We start from the raw sequence: 25,753 nt of genomic DNA, 5'->3' as shown, positions 1-25,753 counted from the left end.
TGGATGAAAACTGACCTTTTCCCATCCTGTGGCCACTGCTGAGTTTTCCAAATTTGCTGACATATTGATATATTCCAGGTTTCTTAGGAGACAGGTGAAGTGGACTGGTATTCCCACGTTTTTAAGAGTTTTCTAGTTTGTTGTGATCCACACAGTCAAAGGCTTTAATGTAGTCAATGAAACAGAGGTAGATGCTTTTCTGGAATTCCCTTGCTTTCTCTATGATCCAATGAGTGCTGGCAATTTGATCTCTGGTTCTTCTTCCTTTTCTAAGCCCAGCTAGTACATCTGGAAATTCTTGATTCACATATTGGTGAAGCCTAGTTTGAAGGATTTTGAGCATTACCTTATTAGCATGTGAAGTAAGCGCAATCGTGCAGTAGTTTAAACATTCTTTGGCATTGCCCTTCTTTGGGATTGGGATGAAAACTGACCTTTTCTAGTCCTGTGGCCATGGCTGAGTTTTCCAAATTTGCTGACATATTGAACGCAGCACTTTAACAGCATTATCTTTTAGGATTTTAGATAGCTCAGCTGGAATTCCATGGTAGCTCAAGTCAGTAAAGAATCTGCCTGCAATGCAGGAGACATGAGACCCAGTTTCAATCTCTGGGTTGGGAAGATTCCCTTGAGAAGGAAACACCAAACCACTCCAGTATTCTTGCCTGGGAAATCCCATGGACAGAGGAGCCTGGTGGTTTACAGTCCATGGGGTCACAAAGAGTCAGTTATGACCTATGGATTAAACCACAGCCACCACCAATTCCACCTTTATGCAAAATTCAAGAAAGGCATTTACATAGATTTTGTCAGATACGTGTTTGCAAATTCTTTCTCCACTCTCTGGATTCTCCTTCTCCTGTCTTGATATGTCCTTTGAAGTACAAAACTTTCAAATTAAAAAATATTTTGAGGCACATCTTTTTATTGCTTTATGTATGCATATATCAATGTGTACTGTATAAAAAAACTCAGTAATATTTGACATAAGATTATATTCACTTCAGATGTACAACATAGTGATTTGATATATGTACATATTTCAATATGATCATTTTTAACCAAGAAGAATGTTGATTGAATTAAAGCTATTATCATAAAGTTTGGTAACATTCCCCTCACCTCTACCCCCGCACCTACCCCCACACACCACCATCTGCCTTTGTGGGCCAGTCAGCTGAGGGCACCCCTTTGCCACGTGACCACCGGAATAAGACCCAAGCAACCAGAGTGCCTGGGAAAAACCAAACTGCCTCTTGAGATATTGGGAGAAAGTCAGAGGAGGAAAATTTAGGAAGGAGAAGGAACCAGGAGTCCTATTTTCTCACTTTTTGCTTTTTCTCTGTTCAACTCAGCAGATTCTCACATCTCACTTTACCCTAAGACAATTCCATTTCTCCTCTTGTATAGCAAAAGAGGCTTGGCTGGCATTGAGAGGAATAAGAAAAATTTGGTTAAGTCCTTTCAGACTTAAAATTTCAAAGGTCCTGACTCAAAGTATGTGTAACCTTCCTGGTATTAGGCCAATTTCCCCTAGTCTATCAGGGTCCAGCAGATGAATTCCCAAGGTGCCCTGAGACAGCTGGGACTGAAATTCAGAACCTCAGATTTTGAAACCATCTGCCTCAGGGCGGGGCTTTCCAGGTGGCGCAGTGGTAAAGAATCCACCTGCCAATGCGGGAGACACAGGAGATGTGGGTTTGATCCCTGGGTTGGGAAGATCCCCTGGAGAAAAAAGTGGCAACCCACTCTGGTATTCTTGCCTGGAAAATTCCATGTACAGCGGAGCCTGGCAGGCTACAATCCATGAGGCTGCCAAGAGTCAGACATGACTGAGTGACTGAGCACACACACATTCACAGAGACACACACACATGCCTCAGAACCAGAGCCTCTTCCTCCCTTCCCAGAGAGCCAGGTCAGGGCACTGGTTGTGGAAGCCTTGTCTCCATACGTTCTGCCTTTTAAGTGCAAATGTCTGTTTTAGGCACAGAAAATATAAAGAGGAATGAGACAACTCCTGCTCACAGTGCAGTAGGGAAGCTGCACCAGAAACAAGTAGCTATGCCAACCATGTGACACCCACAAGCTAGAAGTGCTGGGCACACACGGAACCTGGCAAGCTGCCTGTGATTCCAGTCGATGGTCTCAGATGGGCAGCTGTGTGTGCCCTTGCAAGGGACCTGTGCCTCCCGCAGCCCCACACACTGGAGGAAAGGGTAAGCCCCACATTTGGTGGGACAAGAATGGGGAGTTCTGCCCCAGAGAGGGCAAAGTAGGACATTCAGTGAAAAGAAAAGCTGTGGCTCTTTAAGTTGAGCAGAGAACAGAGGACAGGAGAAGTTGGAGAGGAGGGAAGAGGATGCTCGGTCAGCAGTTGTTTTTGCTGTGACCCAGAGCAACAAGGAAGAGTAGGGTTTTGCTTTGTTTTTTTTAAAGTAGTATCTTTGTTGAGCTGTAAGCCGCATACCATACCATCCACTCAAAGTGTGAAATTCAATGTTGTTTAGTACATTTACAGAGTTTTACAATCATCACCACATTTTTGGAACATTTTCATCACCTTGAAAAGACACCTCTTCCCGCCAGTGGTCATTCCCCCCATACTTCCTATTTCCCCAGCGCTAGGCAACTATCAATCTACTTTCTGTCTCTGTACCTAGTTCCATTGTGACATCTGATATAAAAGAAATTTTACAATGTTTTTGTGACTGGCTTATTTCCCTTTGCATCATATCTTCAAGGCTCAACCAGGGTGAGTTAGTATTTCATTTCTCTTCACTGCTGAACAATATCCCATTATTTACAGATGGTTATACCATTTACAAATGGTTATACCATTTTACTTATCCATTCATTAGTTGATTGACATTTGGGTTGTTTCTACCATTAAGAATAACGGTGCTTATAAACATTCATGGACAAGATTTATATGCAAGAGTAGGACTTTTCAATTAGTCCTTATCAATTATTTATTGACTGCCTCTGTGTATATAGCATAGTGATAGCTGTAGGGGTGAGAGAACAGATGTAGGAGGGTTGAAACCCAAAGAACTATGTTTTATTTTTTTATTAAAAAAATTTTTTTTTCTATTCTTTGGCCATGTTACGCTGCATGTTGGATCTTATTTCCCTAACTAGAGATCATACCTGCACCCCCTGCAGTGGACCACCATGGAAGTCCCCTAAGAACTATAAATATAAATATAATTCCCCAAATGTCCTCTGACTAAAGAGATATAAAATCAAAATACATCATGTGACTCTTCAATGGATTCTGGCTCAAAAAAAAAAAGCCATAGAGGGAACAGTTAGGAACATTTGATTATGAACTGGAAATTAGATGATATTAGAGGCAGTGAATAAAAGCATCCCAAAGAAAAGGAAAAGCAAGAAGGCAAAGTGGTTATCTGAGGAGGCTTTATAAACAGCGGAAGAAAGAAGAGAAGCAAAAAGCAAGGGAGAGAGAGAAAGGTACATCACATTAAATGCAGAGTTCCAAAGAATAGCTAGGAGAGACAAAAAGGCCTTCTTCAGTGAACAGTGCTTAATAATAGAAGAAAACAGCAAAAGAGGAAAGACTAGAGATCTGTTTAGGAAAATCGGAAACATCAAGGGAGGATTCCACCCCAAAATGGGCACAATAAAGGATAAAAATGGTAGAGACCTAGTAGACGCTGAAAAGATCAAGAAAAGATGGAAAGGATACACAGAAGAACTGTATAAAAAAGATCTTAATGAACCAGATTACTATGATACTGTGGTTAGTCACCCAGAGCCAGATACTCTGGAGTGCGAAGTCAAGTGGGCCTTAAGAAGGACTGCTGTTAATAAAGCTAGTGGATGCGATGAAATTTCAGCAGAACTATTCAAATCCCTAAAGGATGATGCCATCAAGGTTTTGCATTCATTATGTCAGCAAATCTGGAAGGCCCAGCAGTGGTCACAGGACTGGAAAAGGTCAATCCTCATCCCATTCCCAAGAAGGGTAGTACCAAAGAATGTGCTAACCATTGAAGTTGCACTCATCTCCACATGCTAGTAAGGTCATGTTTAAAATCTTGCATGTTAGGCTTCAGCATTATGTGAACCAACAACTTCTAGATGTCCAAGCTGGGCTTAGAAAAGGAAGAGGAACTAAAGTTCAAATTGCCAACATTCTCTGGATTAGACAGAAAGCAAGGGAATTTCAGAAAAACATCTATCTCTGTTTCATTGACTACAATAAAACCTTTGACTGTGTGGATCATGACAAACCGTGGAAAGCTCTTAGAGAGATGGGAACACCAGACCATCTTACCTGGCTCCTGAGAAACCTGTATGCGGGTCAAGAAGCAACAGTTAGAACTCTGAATGGAACACATGATTGGTTTAAGATTGAGAAACCAGTACAACAGGGCTGTCTGCTATAACCTTGTTTGTTTAACCTATACCCTTAGCACATCATGAGAAATGCCAGGCTCAAAGAGTTACAAGCTGGAATCAAGAAAGGCGGGAGAAACATCAACAATCTCAGATACTCAGATATGCAGATGATACCACTCTAATGGCAGAAAGTGAGGAGGAACTAAAGAGCCTCTTGATGAGGGTGAAGGAGTAAAGTGAAAGAGCCGGCTTAAGAGTATTAAAAAAAACTGAGATCAAGGCATCCGGCCCCACTACTGCATGGCAAATAGAAGGGGAAAAGGTGGATACAATGACAGATTTCCTCTTCTTGGGCTCTAAAATCACTGCACAAGCTGGAATGAAGATTGCCAGGGGAAACATCAATAACCTCAGATATGCAGATGACACCACCCTTATGGCAGAAAGCGAAGAAGAACTAAAGAGCCTCTTGATGAAAGTGAAAGAGGAGAGTGAAAAAGTTGGCTTAAAACTCAACATTCAGAAAAGTAAGATCATGGCATCACTTCATGGCAAATAGAAGGGGAAACAGTGGAAACAGTGACAGACATTATTTTGGGGGGCTCCAAAATCACTGCAAGAGGGTGACTGCATCCATGAAATTAAAAGACACTTGCTCCTTGGAAGAAAAGTTGTTGCTAGATAGCATATTAAAAAGCAGAGACGTTACTTTGCCAACAAAGGTCTGTCTAGTCAAGGCTATGGTTTTTCCAGAAGTCATGTATGGATGTGAGAGTTGGACTGTAAAGAAAGCTGTCTGCCAAAGAATTGATGGTCTTAAACTGTGGTGTTGAAGAAGACTCTTGAGAGTCCCTTGGGCTGCAAGGAGGTCCAACCAGTCCATCCTAAAGGAAATAATTCCTGAATATTCATTGGAAGGACTGATGTTGAAGCTGAAACTCTAATACTTTGGCCACCTCATGCGAAGAACTGATTCATTTGAAAAGACCCTGATGCTGGGAAAGATTGAAGGTAGGAGGAGAAGGGGCCGACAGAGGATGAGGTGGTTGGATGGCATCACCGATTCAATGGACATGAGTTTGAGTGAACTTCAGGAGCTGGTGATGGACAGGGAGGCCTGGTGTGCTGCAGTCCATGGGGTCACAAAGAGTCGGACACGACTGAGTGACTGAACTGAAAATCACTGTGGGCCGTGACTGCAGCCATGAAATCAGAAGACGGTTGCTTCTTAGCAGGAAAGCGATGACAAACCTAGACAGTGTGTTGAAAAGTGGCGACATCATTCTGCTGACAAAGGTCCATATAGTGATCACGTATGGTTGTGAGAGCTGGACTCTAAGGAAGGCAGAACACCAAAGAATTGATGCATTTGAACCATGGTGCTGGAGAAGACTCCTGAAAGTCCCTTGGACAGCAAGGAGATCAAACCAGTCAATCTTAAGGGAGATCAATCCTGAATATTCACTGGAAGGACTGATGCTGAAGCTGAAGATCCAGTATTTTGTGGTCATCTGATGTTAACAGATGACTCATTAGACGTCTCTGATACTGGGAAAAATCGAGGGCAGGGGAGAAGGAGATGTCAGAGGATGAGACGGTTGGATGGCATCACCAATGCAATGGACATGAACTTGGGCAAACTCCAGGAGATGGTGAGGGACAGGGAGGCCTGGAGTGCTGCAGTCCATGGGTTGCAAAGAATCATATATGACTAGGTGACTGAACAACAACAACAGAGACTCATTGCTTATTTTCTTATGTGTGATAATGATATGGTTATAAAGGAAAATGTCCTTGTTTGCAAGGTATGCATGCTGATGTATGCAGGGCTGAAGTGTCATGGTGTCTGAAGATTATTTTCAAAAAGTTTAGCCAAAAAATGTACATATACATACATGCCTGCTGCTGCTAAGTCGCTTCAGTCGTGTCCGACTCTGTGTGACCCCGTAGACGGCAGCCCACTAGGCTCCCCTGTCCCTGAGATTCTCCAGGCAAGAACACTGGAGTGGGTTGCCATTTCCTTCTCTGATGCATGAAAGTGAAAAGTGAAAGTGAAGTCGCTCAGTCGTGTCCAACTCCTAGTGACCTCATGGACTGCAGCCTACCAGGCTCCTCTGTCCATGGGATTTTCCAGGCAAGAGTACTGGAGTGGGTTGCCATTGCCTTCTATATGCAAGTAAAACAAATATGGCAAAATGTTAAAGTTGTTAAATTTGGATGGTGGGTATTTGGGTGGTTATTGTTGTGTTTTCTCATATTTTGAGCATATTTGAACATTTCCAAAATAAAAATCTAAAATAATTACAAAGCAAAAAATCTAATGCAAGGTAAGGAGATAAAGGTTAGGGGTGTGTATCTTTTTTAAATTTATTTTTTATGTATTTGGCTATGCCATGTCTTAATTGCACTGGACCTTCATTGGGGCATGCAGACCACGTGGGATCTATTATAGTTCCCTGACTAGGGATAGAACCTGCACACCCAGAACCCAGGCCTCCTGCACTGGGAGCATGGAGTCTTAATCCCTGGACCAGCAGGGAAATCCCAAGGGTAAATCTTTTTACAAAAGGGGGTCAGAGAAGGCCTCTCTGAAGGCAGACATTGACTAAATGCATTAAGGAGGGAGTTGGCCACAAGGATTCAGGAAAGGGCATTCCAGCAAGAAGGAACAGCCAGCTCAGAGGCCCTGACGTGGAAACAGGCTTGGTGTGTCCCTGGACACAAGCACTGACAGAGCCTGAGGGCGTGTCATCGAGGCAGGAAATGAGGTTGAAAAGGTAGCTTAAATCCAGATTATATAGCATCACAGAATTGAGATTTTAGTCTACATTTAAGGATGACCTACTAATGAATCATGAGTGAGGAGTTCCTTGGGTCAAATTATATTTTAAAATATCTCTCTGGCTCCTGGGTGGTGAGTGTGGTGGTCAGAAGGAACAAGAGAGGAAGCAAAGAGGCTGATAAGTAGGATTTATTGCAGAGCTTCCCTGGTGGCTCAGATGGTGAAGCATCTACCTACAATGTGGGAGACCTGAGTTCAATCTGTGGGTCAGGAAGATCTCCTGGAGAAGGAAATGGCAACCCACTCTAGTATTCTTGCCTGGAAAATCCCATGGATGGAGGAACCTGGTAGGCTACAGTCCATGGGGTCGCAAAGAGTCAGACATGACTGAGTGACTTCACTTCACCTTATTTCATGGCGTCTCAGATTAGGTGATGGCACAGGGCAAAGGACTTAGTTTTGCCAAGTGTGTCCCAGAAGGGGAGTTCTTATGGAGTTTGCTGATGGGCGTGGGAATGAAGGGAAAAAACAGTTAAGGGAGACTCCAAGGACAGCCTGAGCCTCTGGCCAAATGGTGGTGCCATCTGCTGAGATGGGGAACTCTGGACCGGAGGCACAGACTCTTCCTTTACAGAGGAACATTAGTTGGGTTTAGAATGGCCTGGAAGTCTTCATGGTCATGCATGGAGGTCAGGCATGGAGGAAGTGGAATTGGGGTTGGCCTTCAGAATAAGGAGTTCATCAATGTCAGCAAATGAAGATTTTCATGTGAGTTAACAAACAGGGTTGCCCAGCTGATCTGAATCCTGGTGCTGACATTTACTGGCTATGTGACTGGGGGCCAATTACTTACCTTCTTTGAACTTGAGGTTCTTCATCCATAAAATAGGCAAAATCACATCTGTCCTTTCAGGTGTTAGGTTGTAACACACCTTGGCACAGTGCCTGGCACAGAGAAGGTGCTCAACATACAGGGTTTCCTGCTACTCTGTAGAGGGCATTAGGAAGGAGTAACTTTGTGAGCATCCAAAGGACTGCTTTAAGCTGCTTATTTTTGGTTGCCTTTTTAGCTAGAGTCGTCCTTTCTTCCTTTTATTTATATGATATTTGAACACTGTGTGCCACATGCAGTTCTAGCCATTGCATGAATTGCAGTGAGTGAAACAGACAAAATCCCTGCCTTCTTGCAGCTTACATTTTGGTGGAGGGAGAAGACAAACATAACTAATTAATAGACAGTATGTAATGTATATATGCTGCTGCGGCTGCTGAGTCACTTCAGTCGTGTCCAACTCTGTGCGACCCCATAGACGGCAGCCCACCAGGCTCCCCCGTCCCTGGGATTCTCCAGGCAAGAACACTGGAGTGGGTTGCCATTTCCTTCTCCAATGCATGAAAGTGAAAAGTGAAAGTGAAGTCGCTCAGTCGTGTCTGACTCTAGCGACCCCATGGACTGCAGCCTACCAGGGTCCTCTGTCCATGGGATTTTCCAGGCAAGAGTACTGGAGTGGGGTGCCATTGCCTTCTCCGAATGTATATATGAGATGGTGCTAAGTCCTAGGGAGAAAACAAAATAGGGAAGGGGAAGAGGAGACACTGGGGTAGAGCTAGGACTGCAATTTTAAATAGGATGCCCAGAGAAGACTCTACTGAGAAGGTGACATCTCTGTAAAGCCCTAAAGGAGAGAAGGGAGGAAGCCAAGTTTTTAAGCTAAATGTAGAATGTTTTAGACCAAAAGTGGCAAGTTCAAAGACCCTGAGGCAGGTGCATACTTGGTATGTCTAAGGAACAGCTAGAAGGCCAGTATGGCTAGAAAAGTGTGAGTGAGGGAAGAAGGTAGGAGCAGCTCCTATATGGCATGGGAAGCCTGCAATGGTTTTGGCTTTAGTATGGAGTTAAATGGGAGTCCTCAAAGGATTTTGAACAGTGGGTATCTGGTTTATGGTTTAAAAGGATCACTGGTTTCTATCTGTGTGAATTCAGTGGTTAAAGAGAGGAGGCCTGTTGGGAAGCAATTCTAGTAAGGATGCCGATTTCAGTATTAGAAGGAGGGGTCAAGGATTGTAAAGTCCATGGCCTTTGACCTCAGCAGCTAGAAGGATGTATTTAGTTGAACCAAATGATGTTGCTGATATTTGATTGTTCTTGGCCTTAAAAAGTAACCATTTCATGTATCCAACTTAATACTGGCCATTTACTGAGAAGGGAAAAACTATGTGAGGAGGTGGTGGGGAGGCTATCGGCAGTTTATTTTTGGACAGGAAAAGATGTTGAACAGGCAGCCATATATTCATGTCTGGAGTTCAGGAGCGAGGTCCCAATCAGAAATGTACATTAGGGAGTCAGAGCACAGAGGGCAGTTATAGCTCTGAGACTGGATGAGGTCACATAGGGATTAAACATAGACAAAGGAGAACAGAGGCCTCTGCTCCCCAGAGGCCTGGGGAGCAGGCCAGGGGCCTCTAGCATTTCCAGATCGGAGAGATGAGGAAGCAGCAAAGGAAACACAGGAAGCCACGACTGGCAAAACAAGGGTTCCAAACAGGGAACTGGCCTCAATGAATAATGTAGGTGTGGATAATTTCCAACCTCCCTCTCTCCTTGAGCCTTGGCATTATGGAGTGTGTGTGTGTGTATGTGTGTGTGTGTGTGTGTGTAAGAAGGACATGGTAATATCTTATCCAAGGCTAGATCTTTAGAGATTATAGCATCTCTTCTTCTATTTGATCCAGGCAAGGGTAATGCAGGTGCTATCATCCCATTTTACAGATGAGTAAACTGGGACATAAAGATTAGGTTTCTTGCCCAAGTTACATCAAGGTATCTGTCTCCAAGTTCCACATGAATCATGCTTGTTTGGTGCAGGTGGGGGGGTGTTGGTGTTTCCCCAGGGGGCCTGCTGTTAGAGGGAGTATGCAGAGAATCCCAAGAGAATGACAGCAGTTAGGAGATGCAATCTTGCCATCCTGGCCACTGCTGGCTATTCGAGCCCTACTGACTGCTTCTGTGGGGACAAGTTGTAACAGGGTTACACGGAGGAGACTTGAAATGAGTTTTAAGCTTTCATTTCCTGGCAGCAAGAAAACTGCTGAATTTATTGCCCTCTTGAGGGCTCTGGATCTGTGATCTCTGATACAAAGAGCTCCAGACTAAAAATGAGACTATTTCTCGACAGAAATGGTCAAACAGAATCAGAAGGCCTTATCTGGGGGACTTTCACATCTGGTGGGGACCGTGATAAATTCACTTTAGTTTTAGGGCCATTGTGTTAGTAGGGACCTCCGGAGATAGAGAAGCTTCTGGGCTAGGCTCTTTTACATACTCTGCGGAATGATGGGTTCATCTTACTCCGTTTGAATGTCTTGCTCAAAGCAGTATATTCTCTGCAAACTTGTTTTCTTGCCTTTGAGAAGCTGCTCCTTAGATCAGAGACTCCTTTGGTCAAGCTTGGCCCTGCCCTGGGGAGAGATAAACAGGCCTGAATACATTTCCCAGATTGCAAAAGTGGCGAGTCAGTCAGGGCTGAACAGCTGTGCCCTCGTAGCGCCACTGGTTGTCCCTGATAAGGAAGAACATGGCTCATTCTAGCGCACTGCCATGAGTGCACACATATAAACAGACACTCCCAGGCCCTGGTGTTGTTTTAGAGTAAATTATTGACATTCTGAATAGCTGAAACCTTGGGGGGAAAGGTGAGCACAAACTTACTCTGCTCAAGAGGAGCTCCAGGTCCAGAAGCCAAAAGATGTCAAACCAGGGCTGTCACTTGGCACCATTTTGGAGCCACCTTTTGAACCTATGTGGTCAAGGGCGGGTTCAGAAGCCCTCTGAAGCTCCAGAAAGAGGAGGGAATGGAGAAGAAGTCAGAAAGGGGGCAGTGGATTTATGAAGGAGCAGATGGCAAAATGCCCAGAGAGAAACTCAGTAAAAATGTGAACATACCTTCACGCAAAGATGGACCCTATGACATCCTTAAAACAATACCAGAAAAGGGAATTCCCTGGCGATCCAGTGGTTAGAACTCCATGCTTCCACTGCAGGGGCCACAGTTTCGATCACTGGTTGGGGAACTAAGATCCTGCATGCCATGCATGACCAAATAAATAAATAAATATTAATAAAATTAAAAATACCCCCTGAAAGTGAATGCTTTTCTTCTTATATGACTTACAGCATATAAGGAGTGGGCAATGGGAGACTGATATTAATAATACCACCAGTAATATCGTCACACTTATAATTATGAAAAGCAATTTATAGTTTACAAGGGGCTTTCACATTAATCTTTTCCATTGATTCCACCAACCCACTCAAGTGGGTAGGGCATTATGAGCCACAGTTTACAGATGAGAAAACTGAGGCTCAGGGAGGATATAAGCAATTAACTGAGGCATAATTATGGTCTGGGGAGGGGCAGGTTTGTCCTAAGTAACCCAGAGCTAAGATGCTTACTAGGAAGGGTGATTCCTTTTCAAGGATTGCTCAGAGGCTAAATGCATTCTTAGGTAGAGCAGCCCCACCTTCCCTAGAGTGATCCAGAGCAAGCCTCTCTAATCACTCCCCTGATGATTTTTGCTTAGTACTTAGATCACAGCAGCATAACATCTGTAAAGATTAAAGCATCAGGGAAAATGTCTAGATCCACCCTATGCCCTTCTTTCTCATATGTTCCACCTTTGACCAGCTCAAAATACCTTCGGGTCCTCTATAAGCTTGCTAACTTGATATCAGGTGGGGAAGAAAACATCCTTATTTACATAGGACATTATGGAAGCACAGGACCCACCTAGAGGGTCAGGCAGGTGTTTTGATAGTGCTGATGCCTATTGGAATCTTCCAGCAGTGGTTCTCAAACTTTGGCCTGCATCAGCATCATCTGGGGAGATTGTTAAAGACTTGGATGTCCAAGCCCCATCCCAGACCTTTGGAATCAGAATCCCCATGGGTGGGCTCTGGACATTTGTGAGCTTAACAAGCTCCCCAGGTGATTATGAAGCACACCAAAGCTTGGGAATCACTCAGGTGAAGGGGAACAGGGAACCAGGTGGGGAGGGGAGGGAGCAGCAACGGGAGCCTGGAGAGCCTAAAGGAGACACAGTCATGAACAATTCCCTGCTCTGGCCTTATCTCCCTTTAACAAAGTGGTCAAATAAAGGGGGTTAGAAATCTCGTCATTCAAACATGTGTTCCTTCTGACAGAACTGCAATGTGCAATAGGAAAGAGCAATACAGCCCTTTTAGAAGCAGTTAAAATAGCCTGTATTTGTCAGACAGAATAGAGGTGACCAGGCACTGCGGAGAGTGAGAAATAAGTAAGAAATGATTGTTTGAAGGATACAGAGTTTCTGTTTAGAGTGATAGTTCTGGAGATAGGTAGTGATGATGATTGTAGTACACTGTGAATATACTTAATATCACTGAATTTTACATTTTAAAATGGTTAAAATGGCAAATTTTGTGTTATGTATAATTAACACACACACTCAACAATAATGGGTCTTTTGGGGGATGAAATGACAGGCACAAACAACATTCAATTTTAAGTGATTGCTGCTGCTCCAGGTTCATGTGTGTGTGTGTATGTTTATGTGTGTGTGCATGCGAGCATGCATAGGAGGTTACATAAGGGGACCCAACTCACAGCACGTGGTTTGACAGACTACAAGCGTGTTCATGGGGACAAGGGAATAGATAAAAATTTTGAAAATAGATGGTAGCGAAAATGTGATATAAATGCAGGAGCTGCCTGGAACACTCCTTCCTGGCCCCTTTGCCTGGTTGACTCCAGGATTCCACATCAGTTCTTTTGGAGTGCCTTGTAGAGCTGCTGCTGTTGCTGCTGCTGCTAAGTCGCTTCAGTCGTGTCCGACTCTGTGGGACCCCATAGATGGCAGCCCACCAGGCTCCCCTGTCCCTGGGATTCTCCAGGCAAGAACACTGGAGTGGGTTGCCATTTCCTTCTCCAATGCATGAAAGTGAAAAGTGAAAGTGAAGTCGCTTAGTCGTGTCCGACTCCTAGTGACCCCATGGACTGCAGCCCACCAGGCCCTCCGTCCATGGGATTTTCCAGGCAATAGTACTGGAGTGGGGTGCCATTGCCTTCTCCGCCTTGTAGAGCTGTGTCTCTCAAACTTTACTGCACAAAGGAATCACCGGGGGACCTTGTTAAATTGCAAATTCTAATTCAGTAGGTCTGAGGTGAAGTTCTAGCCTGCGTTTCTAACAAGTTCCCAGGTGATGCTGACAGTCTAGATCTAGACCACATTGGGAGGGCTGTGTAAATTTAAAGTTCACCATGATATCCTCATGTCCACCAGAGTGATTACCACACAATGGGTAATCAATAAATGCTTACTGAATGAACGATGAAGTTATAGGTTTGCTCTAGGAGTTTGGAAGGCAGAACAAACTGTCCTAAACAACAGTATATTTGGGGTACTTCTGCTTCTTTCAGTCATTCACTTTGTGAAATCACCTCATACTGTGTAGATTAAAGATGTTACAACCAACTTGCCATCATGCTGTCTCAACTCTAATCCTTGAAAAAATGACCCTATACACATGAAGGATAGCAAACCCTGATTTGCAAGCTTGAAGAAGCCTGGCTATTCTCTCCTTTCAAGGTGGGAGCAGAGGGCAGGGAACCTGCTGGTTTAGGAATTTCTAGATTTTGGTGCCTGTTTGGGTTAATTGCCACCTTGGCTTCCTTAAATCAAATAAACAGACTTTTTAACAGTGTATGTGGGAAGGAGGTTCATTACCCTGAAACACATGAATATGATGATCCTGCCATTATTTAACCATTATCGTTTTTGATGATGACAACGACGCTGACAGTTGAGCGATTAAGTGTGTGAGGGAGTTGGGGGAGGGGGTAGAAAGCTGGGCGGGCAGGAAAAAGAGGAACTACAACTCCCAGAATCCCCTGCTAAAGCCCACGCCGCCGCCGCGGCACCCCACCCCTTTCGCCAGCTGGGCCCGCCCCGCCGATGACGTCACAGAGGTGACGTCACGGCGCCCAGAGCGAGGCTGGGGTAGAGAGGCCGATTGAGCAGGAGTCGTCCGCTTGTCGTGGAGGCGGCTTGGGAGCCGGCGAGAGGGTGAGCGGGCGAGCAGGCGAGAGAGCTAGAGCAGGCAGGAGGGAGCGACGCGCGGCGCAGAGGAGCGCCAGGTCCGGGCCGCGGCGGAACCCACAGCCGGAGAGGGGCAGCCCGAGCCGTGCGCCGCGGGGTCCCCACCCCCACTCGGCCGGACAGTGCCCGGTGTTCCCCCCCGTGCGGGGGGCGGCGGCGGCGGCGGCGGCTGACGGGACCAAACAGGACCGCGGGGGTGTTGCCACCTCCATCGAGGAGCCGGCGCGGCCGCGGGCTCCTCAGAGCCGGGGCCCGGGGCCCGTGACAGGCGGGCTGAGGAAGGGCGAGAGGCGGCGGCGGCGCAGGCGACGGGGAGGCAGCGGCGACACCATGTCATCCCCTAGTCCGGGCAAGAGGCGGATGGACACGGACGTGGTCAAGCTGTATCCTTCGTGGAGGGGGCGGAATTCGGGTTCTACGTGGGGGACGATATGGGGATGCCCGGGGCACCCCCTGAAACCTAAGCAGGGGCCCAGTGGCACTCCAGCCCACTGTCCAAGGCTTCCTCCCACCCCTCCCTCTTCCCAGTGCCTACGGAGGCTCCTTGGCACCTCCCAGGAGCCGAGATCCTTCTCAGCTCCCCCTTTATCTGCAGCACCCCGAAATGTGCGTTGTTCCACGCTTTTTCCGTACCCCTAGTCCCCGTGACTTTTCTCCACGACGTTTGGACTCCCAAATGGGCCTTTTTTTTTTTTTTTTTTTTTTTTGCAGCACTAGCCCTCTCTCTTCACCACCAAGCCCACCTTCTTTTTCCTGTTTGCTCGCTCTGAATTTGGGGACTCGAGATAGAAATTCCGTAGGGCGAAGCCTTTCTCCTTTTCTTGAGATGCCTTCATTCCCTCCTCTCACAGTGCTTCTTGAACTGGGGTAACTCAAGTGACCTCCTTTATCCCTAATTCCTTTCTATATTAGGAAGAGAGTAGTCTGCTCAGTGCCCCCCTCTTGTATTAAAGAGCTCTGAATATTTTAGATCAGCTACCCCTATTAAGCTTTCTGGTCCTTAGAAGAACCCCACTCTTTTCTTCCTACCGACAAAGCCTATCCCACCCATAGTATGTGGTGAGGACCCCCAGGCCCTCCAGCAAGCCACCCTCCATATTGTGGCTATGACAGCTGAGGGGGAAGGAGAAAAAGAGGATCTCCTTGACCAAATAGCCCCTGCACTAGCCAGTTAAGCAAACTCCCTGTATGAGAATAAGGTGCTCATAATAACTGCCCTGTTCTTGCTAAGTGACACCCTTTATTTTCCTACTCCCCCCACCCCCAACTTTATGTACTTTGGAGGTAGCAGTGGGAAAGCTCTAACTGATAAGAGTCCTTCAGGCAGTGGTTTTGGTTGGAGTCCAGACCCATTATTTCATGACCAGCTAGAGAAATTCGCGAAGGTTCCTGTGACAAATCGAGACATTTTTTGAGGGGTAATTTAGAGAGTGATGAGAGAGAGGAGCCCAGGGTTCCGAAAGACTAAATCCCTCGGAAGAGGGGGAACCTGGGGCTGGAGAGTGGTAGTGTGTGAAACGCAGTTTAAAAAGTCCTGTCTCCTGCTTCTGTTTCTCCTTTACCCCCATCCCCCCACCATTTCCCCCTGTTGCTGGGTTTTGTTTATATAACTCAAGTTGTTTGGCTAGATTCTTCAGGTGAATTCCTTCTTTCTTCCTTTTATTTTTACTGTTTTTGATTGGATGTTTTACCAGTTTGTAGAGATCGATGATTATTGTTGAACACTCACTTAAAGAATTCGCTGAAGTTTTAAAAAAGTAGTTTTTTTCATTTGGTTTAGAAGTGGGGGATGGAAGGGAAGTTGCCTGGGCAAGTGATTCTCCCCCCCCACCCCCCCCCCCAACTCCATAATCTTTTCAGGAATAAGATGTTTTTCTCTTCACTCAGGAAAACTTGATTAGAAATTAGAAACAGTACATGAACGTCTCAGTTTAGGGTTAGAAGTTTAGAATTTGGGGGAGGTGGGAGTGGGAATTAGAGGAGCAAGTAATAAAGTATATATTATGTACCAAATATATGTTTAGGCACAAGTGAAACTGACTCTTTATGAGCTGTTCGTGGCTATGATTGAGTTTTGTAAATGTGTGAATGATAGCCGTAATGTTGGCTTTTCATAAGGTGGCAGGAAAACTTGTAACTATGGCTGTGTGTACATTTTACACAAAGCAGTTTCGGGTTTTATTTTTGTTTAGAAACTAGGAAATGACATGGTGGCAGAATCTTGAGTTATTTTTATCTTGAGTTGAGACTTACTGTCACACCTAATGCAAATTTCTACCTAATGTTTAATTGGGATGGGGGTGAGAGAGAATTCCAGCTGTCTTTGATCAATGTCAGATTCTCAAATTATATACTTACATATATTTTTTTAGAAGGCTGAGGATAAAGAGGGTGAGGCCTTACTTGACCTGATGCCTTTTCCATACAGTGCCTTTTGTTCATTTAGTAGTTGTGGCATCTAGAATGATTACCGTATTTAGGAGTCGGGGTGTGGGGGGTGGAGAGGGGGAAGAAAACAGACAAAGAACAGCAGGGTGTCTTTCTTTTTTTTCTTCCCCTAAGTGGCTTATTTCATAGCTTATTTTTAGTAGAAGATGAAGAAAGGCAAAGATGCATTGGCCTTCTGTTCTTTCCCCACCTTCCTCCTTTCTGACAAAAGAAAGCAGAGGCGCTTTAAAATTGTACATGTCTGAGATAGGAGGACAACAGTCTCGGGATTTAAAAGCCAGAGGTTATCTTTGTTTCATGTTTGTTATTTTCTGGTCTGAGTTAAATTTTTTGTATTTCCTTTTGTTGTGCATGTGTGTTGGGGTGGGTGTGTGAGAGATTTTGTGGCCTCGTTTCTCTGTTGAATTCACATTAGTAGGCCCAAATGGAGACAACAGTTTTTTGAGCAAGGTATATTTACCATGAAATTTAAGCAAGGTGTATTTACCAGGATACTGCTAAAATGAATACAATTGTGTGAAACAGTCGAGGGTTGAAAATGAAAGATGGTGTGGAGGAAGTAGGAAAGGTCTGGAGGAATGTACTTGCTTTTTGCCCCTCAGTGCCCCCTTGATTTCTTTGGTGTGTAGGCTGATAGCTGGTTTTGTTGAAATCTCCTGTTTCAGCCCATTTTTGGATGTCTCCTGAGCATAATTATGCCACCAGGATTTACAGCCTGGCAGGGAATCTATATAGTAGGAAAGTAGCGCGTGGGGGTAGGGAAAGAAGAGGATGTGTAACTAATTGGCCACTGCCTTCCAGCACCTCGTTAGGTCCTTTCAGAGACACCCTCTCTGGTTGTTGTTTGGTGATATTTCTTTTGTGACGGGTTGGTAGGAGGAGAGCTGACTTCCAAGTTATGGAGGGAGTGAGTGTTTTGCACCAATGCACTTAATAGTCTGCTGGGCGATTATGTTCTGAAACTCTGACTCATTCATTGTTTCTCTTCTGATCCTTTGCTGAGGGTTGTGCAAACCTCTCCAGGAGCCTAGAAACTGATGTACATGACTTGGGCCCTGTAGGAATGTGTCCCAATCAAAAAACTTGCAAAAAGCCCAAATCCTGTGGAATGGTGGTTGAATAATAGTGTTGCCATTTGTTTTGCAAAGTGAGGTGGGTGGGTGATACTGTGCTGTTCTCAGCCTGGCAAGCTTTGAGGTTTCTATCTCGAACCGGCTGATTATTTAGATTGTCTGAGAACTGGGACTCTGGTGACCTTAAAGCGTGATTTGCCCTAAAGGAATATCGGTTTAAGTTCTCCTGGGTAGAGGAACAAACAAGCTCAGATTACACGGGTTTCCTTGTTGGTGGGGGTTACTCGTCTCACCCTGTTGCACAGCCTGGTGATCCTTTTATCTGTGAACCAGTGGCCCCTGCTGAAGGCTGGAACTGCTTGTTTTGGAAAAGCCTATGCAGGCAAAAGGCCGTAGGCACAGCTCCTCACAGCTTATTGGCTGCTCTGTTACTACCCGGAAAAGGAGGAGGGGCGGAGCTACCAAACAGCTGATGGGAATGTGTGACCAGTGTGTTTATATACAAAAGAAGTTGGGGCTGGGGAGGCCTTGTGAGTGGTGTCACAGGATCAAGTGTATTTTCAAGGGGTAAAAAGAGGAGAGGAAAACCTGACCTGTTAAGAGTACAAGAAATATTCAGGGTTAAATCAGAAAAGTGGATCTGATGCTAACGAGAACTTGGCAAGCACTGTGTTTGTTATTGGTGTGAAATTTTGGAACTTAATTTTATAATACCAAGAGTTTCAAAGAGTCCCTTTTTCAGAGGGAGTGTGGTAGCTAAAAACGGATAGTCACCACTTTAAATGTATTTAACCGACTCCTGCAGGGATTCATAAGTATGGTAGAAAGGTAAGCTTCCTTTGTAAAAGCTTTAAGAGCAGTGATCAGAAAGGGCCAGTGTCTTATACTAAATTCATTATCAGCATTAGTGAATCTTATAGAATCCTAGTTGTCTGCCTTAGGGTTTCAGAAGCTTTCAGTAACAGGTTCATCCCCTCAGTCATTTCTGCACTCTTCTCGTGCCAGCCTTGGGGCTAGATGCTGGGGGTTTCGTAGTGAAAAATTTGGTGTGTGCTTATGTAACTAAAACAAAAAAAATCAAAGTATGTGTTGTGTTATAGCAAGTGAGGACTGTATGTATCACCTTTTTTTTTTTTTTAATAACTCATATTTACTTTCAGAATTGATTTTTCAAGGAATAGAAAGTTTAAAGTGAAAAAAAAAGTTTAAAGTGAATTTTATGTGATGGGATATATGGGGATCTCTCTTCCTGTTATTTAAAAGATTGATGTTAAAAACTGAAAAACAAATATTAAAATGTGTAGCCATTTGTCTTCAACTTGGGTGTTTTGCTGTTGATCCATAGTTATTCTGTCCCTAAGTTAGTAGTGTTTGTTGCTCTTTTATTTGTGCTAAAAGTGTAGACGGTTCTATTATCTTTTAACTAACTCCAGTGTCATTGGAAAAGTGTGGTTTGCCTTTTATTTCCTGTGATCTCTGTTTTAGTGAGATGAAAAGATGGAAGGTGAAACAGTTTTATGGTCTTCAAGCTAAAAGTTAAAGCTTTGGCAACTCTCAGTGTTCTGAATTTGTCTTCTCTGCCTAGATTTTGGTGACAAATATAACGTACTGGCACTTTGGTTAAGCAGGAACCTGCATGAGTAAGCATTCACAGCTTCAGAACATCTGATTCCTGCACTGCAGTTCTAGTAAATTACACACAAGCCTAAAAATTCAGCTTTTAGGGGAAAACAATCTTTGCAGATGTGACCCATAAAAATCCCTTACCTGTTTTCGTGTGTGTGTATGAGTGTGTTAAAGGAACCTGGATTTGTTGGTTTTCTAGTATTGTGCAGTTTCCCCAGCACCTTGACCTGTACATATCTACATATATTATAGATACATAATTATATGTAATTTAGTATCTTGTTTCAGTCTTACCAGATTTTAATGGTTCCAAGAATCACTGGATTTTTTGGCATATGATTCAGACCTGTGAAAGTGCTTACAGTGGAGTAGCTTTTTAACTGTAGACCTGCAGCGTACATTTTAGTAAAATACTTAAATGAAAAAACTTTAATTGGATTATACGAGTAGTAAGATAATTGAGGAAAATATAGGTTACAAAAAGGGAAAGAAAACCATCTCCCATAAGCCTATCCTTTAAATAAATACTGGTTCTCAAACTTCAGTGTGATCTTAACAACTTGGTAGTGGTGGTGGTTTAGTCGCTAGGTCGCGTCTGACTCTTGGGATCCCATGGATTGTAGCCCGCCAGGCTCCTCTGTCCATGGCATTCTCCAGGCAAGAAAACTGGAGTGTGTTGCCATTTCCTTCTCCAGGAGATCTTCCTGACCCAGGAATCAAACCCAGGTCTCCTGCATTGCAGGCAGATTCTTTACTGACTGAGCCATGGGGGAAGCCTACTTGGAGGGTTTGTTAAAATGGGTCCCACCCCTGAAATAGTGTGATTCACTCAGTCTAGAGTGGGGCCTGTGAATGTACATTTCTGAGAAGATCCCAGATGATGGTGATGCTGTTCTGTCCAGCAACCACCATTTGAGAACCATTGTCCTGAAATGTTAACATTATATAGTTTTTTCTTATCAGTGCTTCCCCCCCCACCCAGGATATATTATTTTCAATCTGTTGATCATATTGTATGTGCCATGTTTTTGCTTAATATTTTTGCAGCTGTTTTTCCCATTTATAAATATAATAGCTCATGTAATAGGCTATTACAAGAGCTAAACCATGACCTAAAGCATGCCTGTGCCATTGATTTAATTCTTTGCCTTTTTCCTGTGATAAATAAGATTGAAATTAACATGCATAAGGCTTTTCTTACATTTTTGGATTATTTCTCTTTTCTAGAAATGATATTCTAGATCAGAGAAGGTAAGCTTTTGAATTAAAATATTTAATTAAAAATCTTGAGGTCCACACCCAGTGAATTCTCACTTTGTTATATTGTGTTTTAGCTGGTGTCCTTTCAGCACTGAAGCAGTCAGCCTGGCATAGTAATGAAAAATGAGTTCTGATCTCTTTGTTTAAACTTTGATATTGTTTTGTGTGTGTTTGAAAATAGTGATTCTTACATTAGGGATACTTTTGTACTTCTCAAAGTGCCTTCTCTGAGTTGGTAGGTTGCACATAATATATTCATGAGCTGTCTGATTGGTAAGAGCTGTAGAGTTTTAGTGACTTGATTATTTTTCCTTTTGTTTTTTATTGAGGTATAATTGACATAAAATAACTATACATGTTTAAAGTGATAGATTTGGTAGGTTTTCACGTAAGTATCACTCACGAAGCCCATTGCCACAGTCAAGATAGTGAACATACTCATTTTCCCACAGTTTCTCTTGTCACTGTAGATTATTTTGCATTTTCTAGAATTTTATATGAATGGAATCATATACTGTATTGTGTGAATTCTTTCCGCATATTTTTTAGATCCCCCCTTGTTATCATGTAGTTGTTTTTTTTTAAACCACTGAGTAGTATTTCACTGTATGGCTGTACCATAATTTGTTTATGCGTTCACCCCTTTGTGGACATTTGGGTTGTTTTCCGCTTGGGGTTATTACAAGTAAAGCTGCTCTGGACATATGCTTCCTTTTCTTTTGGTAAATATATTAGAGTGGAATAGCTGGATCATGTGGTAGATACAGATGTAACTTTATAATAGGTTGCTTGAATTAAAAAAGTTAAATGAGGATGGTTGTGGCATTGAACTGTTGCTTCAGTTGTGTGTTTTAAAGGAGTCCCATTAAATAACATAAGTTTAAACACTGATTTCTAACGTAACTGTCAAAGCTAGTTCTGTGGCTGCCCTTCCCTTTCCCTCGTTCAAAGTTAGTTAAATTTTCATTGTGAAATATTTTTGTTTTGTGGCCCTTTGAAATGGTACTTCAAGAAATATGGTCACAAATAACTTTTATTTTTGCATTTGCTAATAAGACTGTATTTTTGTGAGATGGTAAGCACCCTCTTTGTTGATGGTACCTTTTTCTTGCTTTTTGTAAAGTATTGATAATAATTTTTTTAACATTAGTTTTACTTATCACCTCCAGTTTACAAATAATTACATAGGACCCTGTTAAGGTCTAAATTGTCATATGGACTGTGTATGCGTTTAGTTGCTCAGTGGCGTCCGACTCTTTGTGGCTGCATGGACTGTAGCTCATCAGGCTCCTCTGTCCATGAACTTTTCCAGGCAAGAATACCGGAGTGGGTTACCATTTCCTACTCCAGGAGACCTCAACCCAGGGATTGAACCTGCATCTCCTGCATTGGCAGGTGGATTCTTTACCACTAGCGCCACCTGGGAAGCCCCTTCCTATGGACTAAAAACTCAGATAAAAAGAACCAAGAGGAACCCAGTGGCAGAACTGGAAACAGATTCTAAGAGGGTATCCCTTAATACGTTTTCCTGGAATCTTTTTTTAAAAAGTTAATATTTAGCAAAATAGTGGGGTTTTTTGTTTTGTTTTTTAACTTTTGGCATCCTATATAAGTGATTTGATAATTAATAAACATTGCTATAATAATAAATTAGATGTTGCTTTACTATCACATTTTTATACATTACCAATATTTGAATGTATACTAGTTTATATGCATGTTGCTCAAATAACATCTTAGCTACTGACAACTGGAATTTTTAGCTTGGCTAACAAGAATAAAGATAACCTGTTTTATGTTGGAGTCAGTGACAGTTTATTCACTGGGTGGACTTTGGTTCAGTCCTCAAACATGAGGATGGTGCTCTGAGCATATATGTTAGTATTATTTCCAGATTGCCAAAGTGTAATTTAAGTGCAATGTAGAAATCTTTGGAAACACAGGCAAGTCAGTGTGTACTTTTGATAGGCTATTGTTACCTTGGTAATTCTCAGGTGGGGTATGAGAAGAATTGTTATATTTTTATGGGGGTGCTATGGTTATTATAATTTCTTCTCTGTGCCTCATCGGATACTTGGGAAGCTGGCAGATTGTTTGCAGGCTGGTGCTTGTGGTCGGGCAGAACCCAAATCCTTAAGACCCAGGTGGTGGAAAGTCCCACGGGGCAGTTACATGCTCATGAGGGGTGAAGGATCCTTTCCGCCTTACCCTGCCTTTTAGGTATCTGGGGCATCAAGCGGGTGGTTTGAATAGGTGCTTACTGATCTTTTGACCTGTCCCGCAGAGCAGCCAGGAGGCATAGGAAAGCCATGTAATGTGGAGAGGCTTGGCTGCACTTTGTCAGGACAGGCATGACTGGTGGGTCTGTCTTTGGGCTCTCAAAAGATACCTGGGCTGTTGCACTTGGAGGAACCGTATTTAGGGATTCAGAATATTATTTAAGTGATAGGAAATTGAATTGATAGGAAATGGAATGGCTTTTGTTCGTTCAGCTTCCTGGTTTCCAACTTGTAAAACATTTTTAAGAAAGCATTATGTATCAGTAAGAGATACTCCCTATAAGAAATTGTTATTAATATTGTAAATTTTGCATTTTGGCTTTAGTATTAGGCAAAATGTTTCTTTTTCTGTGTATTATGTTTTTATCATGCATGCTTTTCAAGGCTTCTTGGATGATAAAATCTTAGTTGATTAGTAATATAAACAGAAAATTAGATACAGTGTGTGCCTGGTTCATGTTACTTCAGAAGCAATTGGGTTACTACTCAGCTTAGTGAATATGGATTTAGTTGTTTATTCAGATGGTTCAGTATAACTTTGGTTATCTGAATTTTGCTTTTTAATCAGTTGACTTTCTGTTGTGTAGATTAATTTGAAGGATTAATTAATTCAGAGATTTGAGTAGACCTTTCTGTTGTAGTGTCTGTCTATAGAAAGTTGACTTGGTTAGAACTGTGTTCATAAGAGATCACTAGGTATAATATAGTTAGATACATTGTTTTACGGTTTTACAGACTACTGAATATTTAGTACCCTTTTGCTAATCTATTAATCTAAATCTGTAAATAAATTAATAAGTCTCCTTGGCAACAAAGCTTGAAACTAGGTCATACTTTTTATTTCATTCCAAAGGAAAGAGACTGAATTTCCTTTTTTCTCTAACAAATGGTCACCTTGAGAGTCCTACAAGTGGAATTTGGAACTTGGTCACATTGTTAATGTAGATTAAGGCTCCTACAATGAAATCATCCCATGAATTTCTTGTACATTTTGGGTCTTTATTACAAACTTACATGAAGTAGATAAACACAGAAGGGAAATGCATTTTAAATGCTTGTAGTGTTTTCTTATGAGAGGAGTTTTAACTGTTTATCTTAATTTGGTGACCCATCTCAATGTTGCTTTTGAGTATATTTAAGGAAGTATATTAAAATGTAGAACATAATGTGTATTTGATAACAGAATCACTGATCTTGACAACTTGATTTTGGCATTATTAGCATCTGTTGATTTTACCAATTAATTCATTCAGTTCACCAGAGCCACCATCTTGATAATAAGAAAAAACCAAACCCTGTATTTTGCTTTTCTGTTCATTTGTATCCTCAGAAATTAAAAAACAAAGTACTTTTCTTTTAAGTCAGGTTTATTTTATGAATGGGAGGAGGAGAGGAAGTAGACCTTTAAGTGTGTTCTTTAGTCTAATTACCTGGATTGCTGCCCATTTCTTCTGGTACTGAAGAAAGGCTACCCTTGAATGCTGCCTTTGATTATCAAAAGATGTATATTTGAGTATACCTGTATTGAGTCATTCACCTTCTTGTGAACATTTACTTGCTTTTTTCTTTCTATAGGCTCTTAAAGTAGAATAGACAGATTCTATCAATCTTTGAGTAATTAACGTGGCTTTTCCTTTGTTTGAGTTTTAGCCAAGAGTTTTATAATATGTTAACAATGACATATCAGGAAGACTATTGGTGACTCAAAAAGACTAAATTCTTTTCATATATTTCATTCTGTATGTCTGTTTTCTATTAGTGTGCCTCTCTTATACTGTGACTAATTTCTAGAAATCAGACAAAAGAGTTGAATTTACTGGCAGGAAAGTACACAAATAAACCTTTGGAGAGAAGGTATTTCCTTAATTAAAAGTAGAAGTAAAGTCAGATTATTTTTTCTAGAAGTTGGAAAATCAGAATATGCTTGGCCTATTTCACTTTGTGCAATTTGGCATTTATTTATCAAACTTGAACTTACTTATGCTAAAAACATAGTAGTAGTTTACAACTTTGATACCCATTCTCCAAAGGTAAAAATAGGCTGTGCCTTAGATTTGCCCTAACTCTGTTCAGTGAAGTTGAGACATGGTGGAACTTGGCACCTGAATCTTGAGTTCTTACACTTTAAAGATCTTCATCTCTCATCGCTATAGAGAATTTGGTTTTTCTAACTGGTTTTATGCAACCTGGCCAGTGTTGGAGATTGAGGAGCTGCTATTTTCTTTAAGTCCTCAAGGTAGGGAGTCTAGAGGTCCCTCTCAGCATCCTCCTGTGCTCTTCAGGCAAGGTAAATGGGAGTCTCCTGCCCCTTGGGAGCTTACTCCCAGGATTAAATTTTAGCCCTTTTACATTTTTTCTTTTGGCCACGCCACACAGACATGCGGGACCTTAGTTCCCCAACCAGGGATCAAACCCATGCCCCATGCAGTGAAAGCATGAAATCCTAACCACTGAACCTCCAGGGGGTTCCCCCCTTTGCATCTTGTAACTCAAAGAATGACTAACAAAATACCGTATCTACTTGTGCTTATTCTCCATTTTGGGGGTTGATCTGATCTGTAAGCCTTTGAACTGGTTTATCTTAATTGACAAGAGATACATGTCTTATCTTTCTGCTTAATGGGAAATAAAAATCTTTTTTATAGAATCAAAATTAGTGTATGATTTATGCTTTTAAATTTGGCTTATTATTTGAAAGAATTGGGTAAAATGTAACAATTTTAGTCTGTCAGTTCTGGCTGTTTTAGTTCTCAAATGTCATTCTTAGAGTGTTTTGTCAGCTCTGA

The 25,753-nt window shown here is 42.6% G+C and overlaps 1 protein-coding gene and 1 long non-coding RNA gene across 3 annotated transcripts in view; one reads left to right on the top strand and one right to left on the bottom strand.

Annotated features, from left to right (window-relative positions):
• Window positions 1-10,214: 10,214 nt before the first annotated feature.
• LOC129658638 (uncharacterized) lies at window positions 10,215-11,829 on the bottom strand. 2 transcript variants are annotated; one of them, XR_008717472.1, is made up of 4 exons: window positions 11,601-11,829; window positions 11,091-11,226; window positions 10,857-10,981; window positions 10,215-10,606 (listed from the first exon to the last, which is right to left on the bottom strand). It is a non-coding gene; the product is annotated as an uncharacterized LOC129658638 (long non-coding RNA). The 2 variants fall into 2 exon arrangements; XR_008717473.1 differs by having other exon boundaries at window positions 10,857-10,975.
• Window positions 11,830-14,530: 2,701 nt separating this feature from the next.
• The window catches only part of UBE2H (ubiquitin conjugating enzyme E2 H), a 100,431-nt gene continuing 89,208 nt past the window's right edge, over window positions 14,531-25,753 (top strand). Inside the window, exon 1 of the mRNA XM_055590907.1 lies at window positions 14,531-14,664. Within this exon, the coding sequence (XP_055446882.1) occupies window positions 14,612-14,664 (53 nt within the window). The 5' untranslated portion in view covers window positions 14,531-14,611. The remainder of the gene's footprint in view (window positions 14,665-25,753) is intronic.

The sequence above is a fragment of the Bubalus kerabau genome, chromosome 8 (assembly GCF_029407905.1).
Source record: "Bubalus kerabau isolate K-KA32 ecotype Philippines breed swamp buffalo chromosome 8, PCC_UOA_SB_1v2, whole genome shotgun sequence".
NCBI lineage: Eukaryota > Metazoa > Chordata > Mammalia > Artiodactyla > Bovidae > Bubalus > Bubalus kerabau.
This window is presented reverse-complemented; position numbering and strand designations above follow the sequence as displayed.